Source organism: Chelonia mydas, chromosome 6 (assembly GCF_015237465.2).
Source record: "Chelonia mydas isolate rCheMyd1 chromosome 6, rCheMyd1.pri.v2, whole genome shotgun sequence".
Classification (NCBI taxonomy): domain Eukaryota; kingdom Metazoa; phylum Chordata; order Testudines; family Cheloniidae; genus Chelonia; species Chelonia mydas.
Window position 1 is genome coordinate 54,211,528 of NC_051246.2, and position 16,505 is coordinate 54,228,032.

The 16,505-nt window shown below is 41.7% G+C and overlaps 1 protein-coding gene across 1 annotated transcript; it reads left to right on the plus strand.

The window, feature by feature from the left end:
• Positions 1-4,929: 4,929 nt before the first annotated feature.
• Positions 4,930-13,618, plus strand: RAG1 (recombination activating 1). The gene is made up of 2 exons (XM_007055236.3): positions 4,930-5,069; positions 10,119-13,618. The coding sequence occupies exon 2, from the start codon at positions 10,139-10,141 to the stop codon at positions 13,280-13,282; it is 3,144 nt and encodes a 1,047-aa protein (XP_007055298.3). The 5' UTR covers positions 4,930-5,069; positions 10,119-10,138; the 3' UTR covers positions 13,283-13,618.
• The last annotated feature ends 2,887 nt before the right edge of the window (positions 13,619-16,505 follow it).

Here is a 16,505-nt window from a genome sequence, read left to right on the forward strand (position 1 = left end):
CTTTATTTCAAATCTAGTTTTAATGACCATATTCAGTGCAACCTCCAACTCCTAATGATTTATGAGGTGCTGAGGCCCATAGGGGCTGTCCATAAATTACATAACACCCTTTTTGGTGATTTTTTTGAGACCCAACCCTTGTAACACTGAAACAAAAGAGGCAAAATTAAGGACCTACCCACACCCTCCTGCATTAGGTAATTTATAGACAACCCTATAGGTTATGTCTACACTTGGACCTGGAGGTATAAATTGCCTCAAGGAACATACCCCTGCTAGCTTTGATTGAGTAGCTCATTAAAAATAGAGTATAGTCCTGGCAGGAAGGGTTAGCCACCTTAAAGATGTGCCTTGTGCCTTGGATAGGTATGTACTTGGGAAGGCGATCCTCCCCAGCAGGTACACTCTATTTTTAGCACGCTAGCTTGATCAGAGCTAGCGCAGACATGTCTTCTCAAGAGGGAATTTACATCTCCTGCTCAAATGTAGACATACCAATTGCTGCCAGATCCCCACCTTGTGACATAAAGTGATGCAGAAACACTGTTCACCACCTGATGGTGCCAGCTGCATGGGGAAAACAAATACCCATCTGGCTTAACACGGCACACACTACTGCAGAAATTAGGCTTTGGTTGGGAATTAATCACAGCCGATGCTCAGGCTACTGCAATTCAGGATGAATTAAAACTTTTACAAGCTGACTTCTCTACAAGACAATTCCACGTGTGCTTGAGAAGCAAAGCATTAAGCTGCATGCATAAGAACTCAAATGGTTACTGTGATAATTGAGCTATTTCCTAGAGTACCTGATAGTTTGTGCTAAAATCCCTGCTCCAGGGATACAGAGCAGGCATCCAGCCATCTCGGTGATGTTCTGAGTAAACACCTCAGAGAGGGATTTGCTAAACTACTTACCAAACAGCCCCTCCAACAATCCCCATTGTAGTGAACTGCATTTGTGCTGCTTCATGTAAGGAAGGAAAGCATAGCTTGTGTCAGTGGAGAGAGATTTTGATTGACACCTGCTAATGCAGCCTGACTTGGAGGGCTTTTGAAATGTTTTCTCCAAGAGCTAGTGTGTGAATAGTACCACTCAGGTTACAAGGAAGTCCAGGTAGAAGGGGGATCAGAGAGGAAGCAGGGCCCACAAGAGGCACTCTAGTTAAGGGTCCAATGTTTACAGAAATTAACAGTTCAGCTGTGAGATTTCCACTTTCCTGCTGACGCTTAGCGGGGACTGTCTTAGTCTGGGAATAACCTCTGTGTTTTCTTTTTCACTATGGACCCAATCCTGACATCCCTGCTAATTTGTTACTCAAGCAAAAATCTCAGTGATGTCCTTGCTCCCCAAAACTTCCATTTCATTTCAGTGAGAATTTTGTCTGGGTCCAAATTTGAGTCAGTTTGTTAGGATCTAGTTCTACATTTGGTTTGGATCATTGTGAACAATTTGCTCTGCGGTGGCTCATTAAACCTATTTACTGGGGCACGGTTAGCATCCGTTATGGTACATGGTGCAATTTGAACCACTGACTCAGGAGTAGCTGCACTTCCATAGGCCTCATCACTCTTGAAGCAAGTACTCTTAAGGGGCTCTGGAGTTGGGAAGTAGGGAACCCTCCCGCCTCTTTCCCCAGTAGCAAGAAAAGTGCTACTGTGTCTTGTATGAGAAGATTTAGCTAAATAACATCTTAGGGAGCACTGTCTAATCAGAGAAAGGCAGCGTGATCCACAGGAAAGGGCACCTGACAGTGAATCAGGAAATGTAGGTCTCTCCCTGGCTCTGTCTGCTCTGTGATCTGGACAAGTCACTTTGCCTCTCAGTGCCTCATTTTCCCCATCTGTAAAATGAAAATGGTGATATTTACTCTTATTTATAAAATGCTTTTAGATCTCTGGATGACAAGTACAATAGAAAAGCTAGGTATTAATAGCTAGAGAAGGAGGCGGGGATGTTAGACTCTTGGGACCTAATGGCAGTTGTGACACTTTCTCACTATTTTATCTAGAGTACTTTTTTTAGGGCCCAATTCCCAAAAGTGGGTGCCTAAGCAAGATGTCTGAATCCCTTGTTCGGATATATTGTCATTTAATCAGGGCTTGTTTGAACAAAATATGGGATTTGGGGAATAGATATAACTTTTGCCATATCTTCTGATTGCTTTCCTCAGTCTGCCAGCATCACGGCAACCTTATCTTGATTCAGCCTCAGCCAGCTAGTCCTCATCCCTGCCCCAGACACCATATAAAACACTTGATTGCATCAACTGGGAATCGAGAGATATGGAGATATGGGGCTGTTAGTCTTCAGCATAATGAAAGCACTATAGCCCATGTTTCCTGACTAACTCTCAAACTGTCCCATATTCCTGTTGAATAAGGGTATGTGCGGGGACAGGGAGAAGGAAGACAAGCTGGAATCTTGTGGAAACACAGAGAGAGCACCCTATGAAAGAAGAGCAATTCGCATGTGCAGTCAGGGTTGTAGGAGTTTATGTAGTTATGGCAGGAATCACAAGGTGGTGCTGTTACACTGAGGCTATGTCTACGCTTGGAGCTGGGGGTGTCATTCTCATCTTGCGCAGACATACATGTACTAGATCTGCTCAAGGTAGCATGCTAAAAATAGCAGTGTAGCAGAGGTACCATGGCCAGTGGTGAGTGAGGGTTGCACTCAGGGTGGCTAACTTGTGTCATCGCTTGCCGCTGCCCATGCTGTCACAGCTACACTAACACTACAATTTTTAGCAAGCTAGTTTGAGCAGAGCTAGCATGGGCACGTCTGCATAAGGTGGGAATCAAACCACCAGCTCCAAGTGTAGATGTAGTCTTAGTCTGCCAACATCCTGTTTTTAGCACGTGAGCAAATATTCAGTTTTGGGAAGACTAACTGGGTGGTTAGATTTAGTTATGCAAGATTCTGTGTAGGGGACTGGTCCATGAAGAGCCTACTGTGTGAGCAACAGGAGAGTTTGCTCTCCTCTTTGCTCTCTGATCAGAGTCAATCTTGAGGCACAGCTTCTTCCTGGGAACTAGTTATTGGTGTTCGGGCTGAGATTCCTAAAAAAGGGGATTGTCTGCATGCTTTTTGTGACCACCTCTGTTCCAGACCTGGTGTATATCACAGAATCATGTAGTAGGGCTGGAAGGGATCTTGAGAAGTCATCTAGTCCAGACCCCTGTTCTGTGGCAGGAACGAGTAAACCTAGACCATTCCTCATAGGTGTTTGTTCAACTTGTTTTTAAAAGCTTCCAGTGATGGGGACTCCATGACCTCCCTTGGAAGCCTATTCCAAAGTTTAACTACCCTTCTAGTCAGAAAGTTTTTCCGAACATCTAACCTAAATCTCCCTTGCTGCAGATTAAGCCCCTTCCTTCTTGTCCTACCTACAGTGGACATGGAGAACAATTGATCCCTGGCCTCTTTATAACAGCCCTTAACATACTGGAAGACTGTTATCAGGTCCCGCTGCCCCACCCCCCCCCAGTCCTCTTTTCTGAAGACTAAACATGCCCAGTTTTTTCAACCTTTCCTCATAGGTCAGATTTTTTAAACCAGGGGTTCTCAAACTTCATTGCACCTCGACCCCCTTCTGACAACAAAAATTGCTACATGACCCCAGGAGTGGGGACTGAAGCCTGAGCCCGACCAAGCCCTGCTGCCCCGGGTAGTGGAATGGGTGGGTCAAAGCCAAAGCCCCACTTCCCCAGGCAGGGGGAAAGCTGAAGCCCCAGTGCTTCAGCCCCAGGCAGGGGGCCTGTAATCTGAGCCCTACTGTCCAAGGCTGACACACTCAGGTTTTGGCCCCAGACAGTGGGGATCAGCCCCTGGCCCCAGCAAGTCTAAGTCAGCCCTGGTGACCCCATTAAAATGGGGTTGCAGCCCACTTTGGGGTCCCGACCCACAGTTTGAGAACCACTGTTCTAAACCTTTTATCATTTTCTTGTTCTCCTCTGGACTCTCTCCAATTTGGCCACATCCTTCCTAAATTTGTAGTACCCAGAACTGGACACAGTACCTCAGCTGGGGCCTCACCAATGCCGAGCAGAGTGGGACAACTACCTCCTATGTCTTACATACAACACTTCAGCTAATACACCGCAGAATCATATTAGCCTTTTTTGCAGCTGCCTCACATCGCTGACTCACATATTCAGTTTGTGGTCCACTATAACCCCCAGATCCTTTTCAGCAGTACTATCACCTAGCCAGTTATTCCCAATTTTGTAGCTGTGCATTTGATTTTTCCTTCCTCAGTGAAGTACTTTGCACTTGTCTTTATTAAAATTTATCTTGTTGAATTCAGACCACGTGAACAAGTGAAACAAGTTACACACAGAATATACCTAGAATCTACATCACTGAGTTATCTTCCAGTGGGTAGCTGACCTGCAAGACCCTGGCCATCTGCATTCATCAGAGAGGTTACACTCTTGTTAGAATGGAACATTACACTGGTGTCAGAAGAAAGGGCAACAATATGATTCATATTGTCTGCACAAAATTCCAATCACAAAAATGGAAGCATGGTTATGTCTGGACTGTTAATGTAGGCTTAAATGTCAGGGTCCTTCAAAGGGATTAATCCTGTGAATAAGGGTGGCATGACTGGGTCCCACATTCTTCTCCCCAATGTGTAACCCAGTGGAGAAATTAGCTCTGGAGCTATAGACATAAAAAAGCAAATACAAAAGTTTAGTCACGTAAAGGTGCAGACACTCTCCTGGAATGGCTCTGCATGGAATTAAAACTCATCTCAGAAACAAGGGGTCTCTCAAAGGAGGATCGTGTTTTTATTAACTTCATAGTTAAGCCTCGTAAATTACCAGGTGCCACCTGGAGCAGAGACTTCTGTATTGTGTTGTGGTTGATGGTAACTTGTGGTTAGCACCAGAGCGGTACTGGGAGATGGGAGGGACAGGGATACGGTGAGACAAACAGCACTGCAGTGAGCTTTAAAAATCAGAGGGGAGAGGGGGAGAGAGAGAGATTGAGAGAGATCTTGACGTTTGAAACCAATTGAGCAGACGTACAAACGACTCTACACACTGGCAGTGAGAGAAAGGTAGGCTAACAGTCTTAACTGCAATAACCCAGCTGCTTGTGAGACATACAAAAATTGATTCAACTATTTCACTGTATTAATGTACATGTCATTAATCTGATTTTATAAACTTTCTCCCAACAAGTAGCATCTCACTCCACAAACAGTCCCCCTCTTTTCAGTGGGGCTACTCACAGAGTAAGGTATTACTCAGTGTGAGTAAGAGCATGACAATCTGACCCTGTTTCAGAAGGACCTGAGATATTCTGAGATGGCCAGAAAGGGAATTTTCTTTTTCTTTCCAAGCTAAAAAGAGGTAACATTAAACACAGCTGTCAGATCCAGTTAAATTACCAGTGTATTTGATGGTTGGGGAGTGGGGTTCATGATGGAGGATTGTTCAGTGCAGCCCAATTAGAAAAACAGAGCAAAGGCAAATTTCTAGTAATGTCAGGAAAATGTTCCCAGCATTGAGGTCTGTGAAGTAGTCTTCCAAGGGACCGGGTTCAAGCTCCATTGTTTAGGAGCTGGAGAATTAGACTAGATAAAGTATTTGATTAATAGACTGTAGGCAACAATCCTGGACTAGTGGAATGGATGATCAAGTGACCTAATAGGGCTTCTTTGTCTCTCATCTCTTTAAGACATATTTGCTGAAAGGAAACAAATGAATTTTTGAACTTTTTCTCAGCAGGGAGTAAGAGCCATCTGCTGTATTTGAGTTGCAGTTTGACAGCAAGGCAAAGGGCTTGGGATCAGGTGTGGTACTAAGATGACACATCATACTAGGGTGGGACAAGGAAAGAAGGTATTAGTTACTTTGCACTAGATTTGGAACATACCTATTGCTGGCTGGTTCATCACAATAACTAGTGAGCAAACTCAGGAGTGTCATTTCAGAAAAAATTATGTGCTGGGAAGGCCAAAGTTGTATCAGCATATAGAACATTAGATGTGATTATATTATATCCTGCAAAGTCTGTGGGGGGCAAAAAGTAGAAGACATAATGAAGCATATTGACCCCTGAAAAGTTTTTTAGGTACAAACTAAGGTCAGGGGAGGCAACTGCCCCTCGTGGCCCCCTAGAAAATGATACCCCTGAGCAAATCTTAGGGGGCATAGCTTATTGGCTGCTCTCCAAAGCTGGAGAGGTGCTGATGATGCAGCTAGAGACACTGAGAATCTCAATGAAAGCCCCTGTAAACAGGTTTCTGCTTTAGCTGCAAAATCACAAGACCAAGGATAATTTTTAGTGTGTGTGTAATCAGTAAAATGGAAATAATAATACTTCCCTATGTCACAGGTATGCTGCAAAGATAAACTGACTAATGTGTAAAAGGTGCTCAGATATTCCATTGACAAATGTTTTGGAAAAGACTATAGGCAAGCAACAGCTTTATATGTTACTTGCAGAATAAATATTGACCATTTAACTGATGAATAAGTACTATGCAGTAGTAGGATAATTAAATAGAAAAGTAGTATGTGGTTACAAAGTCACTACATGATTATGTCAGTCTTTTATAACACAGACAAGGTGGGTGAGGTAATAGCTTTTATTGGACCAACTTCTGTTGGTGAGAGAGACAAGCTTTCCAGCCACACAAAGCTCCTGAATAAGGGCTCAGTGTCACTTAAAAGCTTGTCCCTCTCACCAACTGAAGTTGGTCCAATAAAAGCTATTACCTCACCCACCTTGTCTCTCTCATATCCTGGGCCCAACATGGCTACAACTATAATTTTATAGCACAGTTCAGATACCAAATAATTCACAGGTTAGTTGGCCAAATCCTAAATCCGTACTCAGGCAAAACTCCCAGCTTCTGCATTTGGCCTTATCAAGCTAGGTAGTGCAGTATTCCCAGGTAAAACCTTTGGAGGTACCACACAAGTAACTCCATGATATTTAGTGCACTGCGAAGTAGTCTAGTACGAGACAGGCAGGCCTTATCTCTGGACTGACAGTCACCTAGGGAAAAGACATTTTGTAATATTTATTTAAGGCAATAGAGCAGCTCAAAGGACTGTAGGAGAATAGGGTAAAACAGTGAAAGACAACAAGTCATTCAGTCCCTCGGCAGGCAGCAGAGTACAGCTCAATAGGCAAGCAGGACTTTGTGGGGCAAGCAGGACACCGCTCTGCTGGTAGGAGATTTCGACAACTAGGTCAGCAGGGTCCACAGCAGGGTCCAGTCAAGCAAGACAGCAGGTACAGCAGTCATACATCTGGGTACAGCTGCACCAGATAGTAGGTTACAGTTTTATAGATAGCAGGGTACAAACAAGCAGGACAGCAGGCTATAGCCCAAAAGGACAGCAGGGGATGGCAGTGCAGGCGCTCATATTCAGCATTGTAGGCAGCGGGGCACAGCAGTGCAGGCAGGTGGATATAGCAATGCAAGCAACTTGTTCTCAGTGGGATAGAATTAAGAGAAGCTGGAAAGAAAACAAACCCTTAATTTGTTTGCCAAGGTCCACTTGAAGGATTTTGAAGTTAAACTCTTAAGGCGAGAGCTGAGCAGGTTGACATGTCACTCTGGATTAGGAACTTAATCAGAGCCAGTAATCCTTTCCAGCTGGCCTTTAGAAGATTGTATTGAAATATTGCTCTATTGAAAGGTTATATTTTTTAAAAAGAGATAATCTCAGAAACATAATGCAGGAAAGACAGATCAAAATTTCAGACACTGAAAAGAACGTGTTCTTGTGTCAGGCATCCTCAAAATAGATACAGTGGTCTAGAGTTTTAGAGAGCACTATAGCTAAGTGAAGATAGCGCCTTTATTTGAAACAAATACTGTAAGGTTAAAATAATATATTCTTAAAATACATTTAACTTTGTTTTTGTTACTAACTGCAACTTGAGTATTAAAAGCAAAAGAAATCAACAAATCTAAATACTTTACACTGTGCCATTTGCTTACTTTGTGCACTTCTCCCACCTGGGCACTGAAAAATAGGCCAGTCGGTTTCACTTTTGTTTCCAGTCAGTGCCTAGCCAATTTCATTTTCAGGCTCTCATCCACTAGCACAATGTTGCAATGTTTGAATTGCAAGCCCCAGCGGGGAATATTTATTTGTATAAAATGTCATGTTTCCACAGCAACAACATCAGTGGTGTATTTGATGATAGATTGTTTTTACAAAATGTAAAATTTGACCAGACATTTTCCATTGTCCAAACCATGTAACTCTTCCAAATAAGGTCGCAGCTCAGCAAGGTATTTAAACACATGCCTGTCTTTAAGCATGTGAGTTGTCCCTTTGGGGTGGATCCTCAGCTGGAGTAAATTGTTATGGCTCCATTGACATCAGCTGAGGATCTGTTCCATTGAATTTAAGTCGTATGTGGCTAAGTGCCTTCTGAACTGGGCCCCTAAATGAGGTCATGATTCTGCATTGGGATTGGCTAGCATGGAATGCCTTTAAAGGAACCACGCACTAGTGATCCCACTCCAGGATCAGGGCCTAAAAAGTGAAGTGGTGGCAGTGGTGTTGACAACTTAAAAACATGGTATGAGAGATGCGGATTTCCACTATTCACCCTCCAGTTTAACTCAATTCCATATAAGCAGTGATCATAAGTCATCAGATATCATAGTCCTTACTCACTCAAATAGTTCCATTGACTTCAGTAGGACTACCTGTGTGAACATGGATATAGGTGTGAGCAGTAAAGGTTGGAGGATTGGATGCTGCTATCTGTTAGTTGTTAGCTGTCCTGTGGTGTGTGAAGTGAGTTGGTGGTCTCAGTGCACTTTCTATGGCCACTTGTCCACATCAGGATCAGGGCTGAGGCACATCAGTAGGGCTGTGTGGGGAAGTGTACAGTGCCCCTACCTATGCTGCTTCTGTCCTGTAGATAAACAGAGGGACGGCCATTTTTAGGGATCTCAATCTAGTACCTGTCATGAGCACTCAATAGTTTAATCCCATCCCCTTCTGGATAAAATCAGAGTATGCATGTTAATCAGTATTACTGTGTATTTTTATTACACCCAAAATGTGTAAGGTGCTTTATGAACATATAAGTAGATAGACCTCACCCAAAAGAGTTTATAATCTCAATAGGCAACATACAGGCAAAGGAGTGTTTGGGGTCAGGGGAGTGTAGAAAGCATAGTGCAAGCATCCTTTACGCAGGCCTGCCAGTGTACCTTACGTCTCAGTACCCTTCTCCTTGATTCCATTTCCAGCCTGGGCAAAGGTTACCAATTGTGCAGTGTTCTACGGCAACTTTGCTGTGTGGGTAAATATCTCAGTTTACACTGAGGTCACCAAATTGATTTTATTTGTAACTAGAGGTACTTGAAAACTGGTGAAAATCTATTGCATTTGCACAAGTCCCATCCATACTTTAATGTCTCTCCCAGTATCTTTAGTCGTACCAAATGTGGCTCTCTGAGCATTAACAGTTGTCACACACTCAGATCTTTACAGTAAATGTGGCAATAGAATCAAATATTTTTCATCCAAAAGCCTAGGCTCCTACCACTTGAACTAAAGGAAACTCTCCTTTAGTTGTTAGCCGTATAGAGCCTATGACACACAGCAGATCTGTTTCAATTCTGTCCAGTAGAGGGCAATGGCATACATACACTAGCCATTTCATTACTCTATTATTACCCCCAATTTAAGATGGTACTATGTTGTAACCTGTGTCTGTTTAATTCAATCATGGAATTCCTTTCATGGAAACATTCGCTTATTTTACAATATGGGTGAAATTTACTCCTGAGTCCTGAGTAAAGTGGCAGCACAAAGCCTATGCAGCACATAAATCTCACTTTAAACCCTGATCTGAGGACATAACTGGGTCTGAAGTGGTGCATAGGTCTTTTGCTGGCCCTCTGCACAAGGGTGAATTTTATTCGTTGTGATTGTCCAGATATCTTATTGGCATGACATAATTTATATCTACTATGGTATTTCATACTTTGGGAAAGCATCTACCAGTCATTAATGATCGTAGATTTATGCCTCTTAAAATCCACATGCTTCGTACATTTTCACCATTGTTCGTTTTGGAGTATTTCACTTACCTACAGTGCTCTCTTTTTCCCCCTCAGGTGATCCAGTTCCTGCCAGAATGGACGTGATGACGTCACCAAGCATGGGCCTGCACACCATACCAGAAGAAATCCAGTACCCATATACTAAATTTTCTGAATGGAAGTTCAAGCTGTTTAAAGTGAGATCATTTGAAAAGGCACCTTCTGGAGACAACCAAGTGGAAAATAAAGAGAAAGCAGAGAAGGAGGCTTCTTTGGACAATGGCACTCTGGTGCAGATGGATGTGGCAGTTCCAGTGGCAGAAAAGCCACTTCTGGCAGATACAGACTTAAATCACAATAAGCAGGCTCTTGAAAAAGATGCTGACAACCTGAAAATACAAGAGAATGCAGCTCATCAAGCAAACCTGCAGCAGCTCTGCCGCATCTGTGGAGTTTCATTTAAAACTGATCGCTACAAGAGAAGTCATCCAGTGCATGGACCAGTGGACTGTGAAACTCAGGGACTTCTGAGAAAGAAAGAGAAAAGAGCAACATCTTGGCCGGATCTTATTGCCAAGGTTTTTAAGATTGACGTGCGAGGAGATATCGACACAATCCACCCCACTCGGTTTTGTCACAACTGCTGGAGCATCATCCACAGAAAGTTCAGCAACGCCCCATGTGAAGTGTATTTCCCGAGGAACAGCACCATGGAGTGGAAGTCCCACTCCCCAAACTGCACTGTTTGTTGTACTGCTCGTTGTGGGGTCAAGAGAAAGAACCAGTCATCCAATTTACAGCTGGGCAAAAGGCTCAAGATCGTTGCAGAACGTGCCCGAAAAACTAAAGGTGTAAAAAAACAAGTACAGGTGAACAACAAAAACCTTATGAAAAAGATTGCCAACTGCAAGAAGATACATCTTAGCACCAAACTTCTAGCAGTTGACTACCCTGCAGATTTCGTTAAGTCCATCTCTTGCCAGGTCTGTGACCATATTCTGGCAGACCCAGTGGAAACGACATGTAGCCACTTATTCTGTAGAACCTGCATCCTTAAGTGCCTCAAAGTTATGGGCAGCTATTGTCCCACCTGCCGATACCCTTGCTTCCCTACCGACCTGGTGAGTCCAGTGAAATCCTTCCTGAACATTCTCAATTCCCTGGCTGTGCGATGCCCTGTGAAAGAATGTGATGAGGAGGTTTTGCTGGGCAAATACTGCCATCATTTGTCCAGTCACAAAGAGGTGAAAAGGAAAGAGATTTACACGCACGTAAATAAAGGTGGCCGACCGAGGCAACACTTACTCTCATTGACCAGGAGAGCGCAAAAGCATCGTCTGAGAGAACTTAAGCTTCAAGTCAAAGCTTTTGCTGAGAAAGAAGAAGGAGGTGATATAAAGGCTGTGTGCCTAACTTTGTTCCTGCTGGCTCTGAGAGCAAGAAATGAACACAGACAAGCAGATGAGTTGGAAGCTATAATGCAAGGAAAGGGATCAGGGCTTCACCCAGCTGTTTGCCTGGCAATCCGAGTCAACACCTTTCTCAGCTGTAGCCAGTACCATAAAATGTACAGAACGGTAAAAGCTATAACTGGGAGGCAGATCTTCCAACCATTGCATGCTCTCCGCACTGCTGAGAAGGCACTCTTGCCAGGTTATCATCCATTTGAGTGGAAACCCCCTTTGAAAAATGTGTCCACTAATACAGAGGTGGGAATTATAGATGGGCTGTCAGGCCTGCCACACTCAGTTGATGACTACCCAGTAGACACGATTGCCAAGAGGTTTCGATATGATGCAGCCTTGGTTTCTGCCTTAATGGACTTGGAGGAAGACATTTTGGAAGGCATGAAAGCACAAGATCTGGATGACTACTTGAATGGCCCATTCACTGTTGTAGTGAAGGAGTCTTGTGATGGGATGGGAGATGTCAGCGAGAAGCATGGAAGTGGACCAGCTGTCCCTGAAAAGGCAGTTCGATTTTCCTTCACACTCATGAACATCACTATAGCTCATGGTAAAGAAAACATAAGGCTCTTTGAAGAAGTCAAGCCCAATTCAGAGCTGTGTTGCAAGCCCTTGTGCCTTATGCTGGCTGATGAATCGGATCATGAGACTCTGACAGCCATCCTGAGCCCTCTCATAGCAGAAAGAGAGACCATGAAAAGCAGCGTTCTGCTTCTTGAAATGGGAGGCATCCTCAGAACATTCAAATTCATCTTTAGGGGTACAGGGTATGATGAGAAACTTGTCCGTGAAGTGGAAGGCCTTGAAGCCTCAGGCTCTACTTACATATGCACCCTTTGTGATGCAACCCGCCTGGAAGCCTCTCAGAACTTGGTCCTCCACTCCATAACAAGAAGTCATGCTGAAAACCTGGAGCGGTATGAGGTATGGAGGTCCAACCCATATAATGAATCTGTTGATGAGTTACGTGACAGAGTGAAGGGTGTTTCTGCCAAACCTTTTATTGAGACTGTTCCTTCCATAGATGCATTGCATTGTGACATCGGCAATGCGGCTGAGTTCTACAAGATATTCCAGTTTGAGATAGGTGAGGTGTACAAGAACCCTGACATATCTAAAGAAGAGAGGAAGAGGTGGCAGTCGACTCTTGACAAGCACCTTAGGAAGAAGATGAACCTGAAGCCCATAATGAGGATGAATGGAAACTTTGCTAGAAAGCTTATGACCAAAGAGACAGTGGAAGCAGTATGTGAATTAATAAAGTGTGAGGAAAGGCATGATGCACTAAGAGAACTGATGGACCTTTACCTTAAGATGAAACCAGTGTGGAGGTCTTCATGCCCAGCCAAAGAGTGCCCAGAATTGCTGTGTCAGTATAGCTTCAATTCACAACGTTTTGCTGAACTCCTGTCCACAAAGTTCAAGTACAGATATGAAGGCAAGATTACAAATTATTTTCACAAAACTCTTGCTCATGTTCCTGAAATTATTGAAAGAGATGGCTCCATTGGTGCCTGGGCAAGTGAAGGGAACGAGTCTGGGAACAAATTATTTAGGCGTTTCCGAAAAATGAATGCTAGGCAGTCAAAATGCTATGAAATGGAGGATGTCTTGAAGCACCACTGGCTGTATACCTCTAAGTACCTGCAGAAGTTCATGAATGCCCATAATACACTGAAAAGCCAGGGCTTCACAATCGATCCAGGGCAGAGTTTTGAAGACTCTCTGCCATTGGAAGACTCTTTAGAAATGACTGATTCTATGGAATTCTAAACATAACGATAATTTGAATTGGGTTTGCAATTAAGTCTTCCTAGACAGGGTGCAGTAAGGCCTGCAAATATCACTTTTACACTGAGTGTTAAAGGGAATCTGTCCCTGCTCAGAGGAGTTTGGTAAACATCTGGATGGTAGTTTCCAGAAAATGGTAATGCAGAGTAACTGGTTGGTGTCATTTTCCAGCCATTTTGTGAGGTAAAAGTGGAAAGAAAGGTGATTAATTTACTTTGGTCTCAAATTATTGTTTAATAAATAGCCAAAGTGAACCAAAGTTTTTAGACTATGTGATATGTGTGAAATGAAGAGGATTCAGAAGAGTTATGACAGTTACAAAGAAAGTGAAGATGTTTTTTTTTCTGTTTGCATCATTGCATTTTATTTGCTATTTAAGAATAGTTTTCCTTTTTTTAATTGATGGCCTCTTGCTTCTTAAAAGTAAAGGTTCAACATGGAGACATTTAGACGATTCTGAAGTACAGAGTCAGTATTTTTTGTATAACACATTGAGTCAAGCTCCAAAGGTTGACCTCACCAACAGTTTAAAATATTATTATTTTATTTAACATTTATATTGTGGTAGTGCCTAGAGACCAGTCAGGTGTGGGGCTCATTGTGCTAGATACTGTACAAGCACAGAGAAAAATTAGTCAGTATTTTAAAATAATAATTATAACCTAGTCAATTTGTTCTACAATGCAAGCTTGTGCATAAGCTTTGAAATCAGACCTTAAAATGAAATTTTTTGTCTCTGTACATTGTATACTTTCAAGCTTTGTTATAAACTTTGCTAACAGCTGGCACCCACAAGGCATTTTGTTCAATAGGCAATCTGTACTTCCAAGATTAGATCCTAACTGGTGTATATCATCTTAGCTCCACTGGGTGAAATCCAATGAACACACTGTCACAATTCATATTGACTTCAACAGAGGCAGAATTTCCCCTATTGACCTTAATGAAGCTACACTTATATACAGCAGCCAAGGATCTGGCCTATAGTAGTTCCCCAGTACTGTATATTGCTATTATGCTCTTCTATAGGGTATATTTCACAGACTAAGGGAACCTTTTATTGTGTTCTAGTCCTGGTTCTGATATGGACACTGCTGTCTGGAGCATGTCATTTAATTTCTCTGCCTCAGTTTCCATGCCTATAAAATGGAAATAGTTTTTACCTATCTCACAGGCAAGTTGAGATAATTATTTAGTCAATAATGGTGAACTGCTTTGAAAATGAAATTGCTATTTAAGTGCTAAGCATTATTATGTCAATATTTAGACAGCTCATAAGAATAGTTTACATTGTACTAGGGGCATCATTTAAATGGTGGCAATTTTCTTGTACACTGATATTGCTAGATGCCTTATATATATAATAAAAATAGATCAGATAGCACAGAAAACTTGACTCTTACAGGTGATAAATATCCAGTCTTTAATAGTGACCATGGGTAAAATGATTTTAACATATTAGTTGAATATTTATTAAAAATGTTGTGAAATTTGGCAACCAAATTATTCCTGAACATACTCATTAAATTAATAGCATAGTTTTATGACCCTGATGTGGCAAAGCACTTAAGCACATGCTTAATTTTAAACATGTGAATTGTCCCATTAAACTCAGTATGTCTACTTGGAGGATTAAAGTTAAGCATGTGCTTAAACGCCTTGCTGGTTGGGGTCCAAATTTGGGAGACTGTTTTTTAATTGATTGAATAATATTTTTTTTAATTATAAAATTAATCAGATAAATTCTTCAGGAAATATAATTCAAAAGTACCTAAGTGACTGGGAGTTATGCTCCTGAACACTTATGCACTTTTGATAATCCCACACTGAATGCTCATTACGCAATGATTAGCTGAGGTATTTTACTATTTGGAGAATTATATATGACACAGGATGAAATGCACAAATAACTACTGCACATGGTTTTTTTTTTTAAGCAATTCAATTCTGCTTTTATTTTCTGTTTTGACATTAGATTTGGCTCATTGGCAATTAAACTGGAAAGAGCTAATAGTTTTTATCTTTTGTAGTAGTTTTTAGTTGTGATTATATACTGTATCTTTTAGAATTTGGTATTTACCATATATAGACAATTTATAGGGAGAATTAAGTGCTAGTAATTCCTAAATATATTTTAGTGTTATTCTGACTGATTATTCTGATTTTATTGGATACAATATCTACTTCTCATAAAAGAGTTTTATAATTTAGATTTCACACTTCATATCATTTCCTTAAACAAACTTTAAGCATTCCATCAGAACTTTGGGTTGCCAATATTTAATACAGGTTTTTTTGGAAACTACATGCTTCCAAATAATTTTTCAGAAGCACTGCAAAAAATGGTGCCTTTTATATATGTTGCAGTATAATTTTCCATTTATAGCATAGTGCTGATTTTGATCATTTTAATTCTTTTTCTTCCCAGATCAATTTTTTAACTCTTTATAGACTATAACAGATATTTTCCATAATGTATAAATGTCAGTTTTACATAATGTAGCAATCTTTTCTAATACATTCAGAAACCAACTCAAACAATATTTTTGGTTTGTTTTGGAAATATTTCATCATGCAAATATGCTGTATCCATTTTTTTGCATGTTTATTTGCTGTGATTATCATATACCGTGTGTTTTATACTTGAATCTGTTTCATTACCACAGCGCCCAATCTAGCAACCCTCACTCATGGTGAAATTCATCCCTTTGCTGAGGGCCAGCATAAGGCAAATGCAACATTTAAGACTAGTCCTTAAAGTAGGGTTCAAATGGGATTTAAGTAGTGTATGCTAGCCCTCTGCACAGGAGTAGGGTGACCAGATGTCCCGATTTTATAGGGACAGTCTCAATTTTGGGGGCTTTTTCTTATATAGGCACCTATTTCCTCCCACCCCTGTCCCGATTTTTTACGCTTGCTATCTGGTTACACTACACAGGAGTGAATTTCACCCACATGTAGTCCTTACTCACACATGTAGTTCCATCCAAGTCAGTGGGCCAAATTCTGCTCCTTTTGCGCAAATTATCTCAGTACTTTTACTGAAATTCTCAAATCAAAAAATGACTTCAACAAACTGCTTATGTAAAAGCAAGTGGGTTTTGACTCATTGACTTCAACAGGACCAAGCAAGGATTACTCATGCACTTAAGGATTTACAAGACTGGGCACATACTCTGGGGAAGTTCAGTACACGGAACAGTAC

What these genes read in the sequence shown, in the direction of transcription:
- RAG1 (XM_007055236.3), top strand. Translation starts at nt 10,139, where the DNA reads ATGGACGTGATGACGTCACCAAGCATGGGCCTGCACACCATACCAGAA.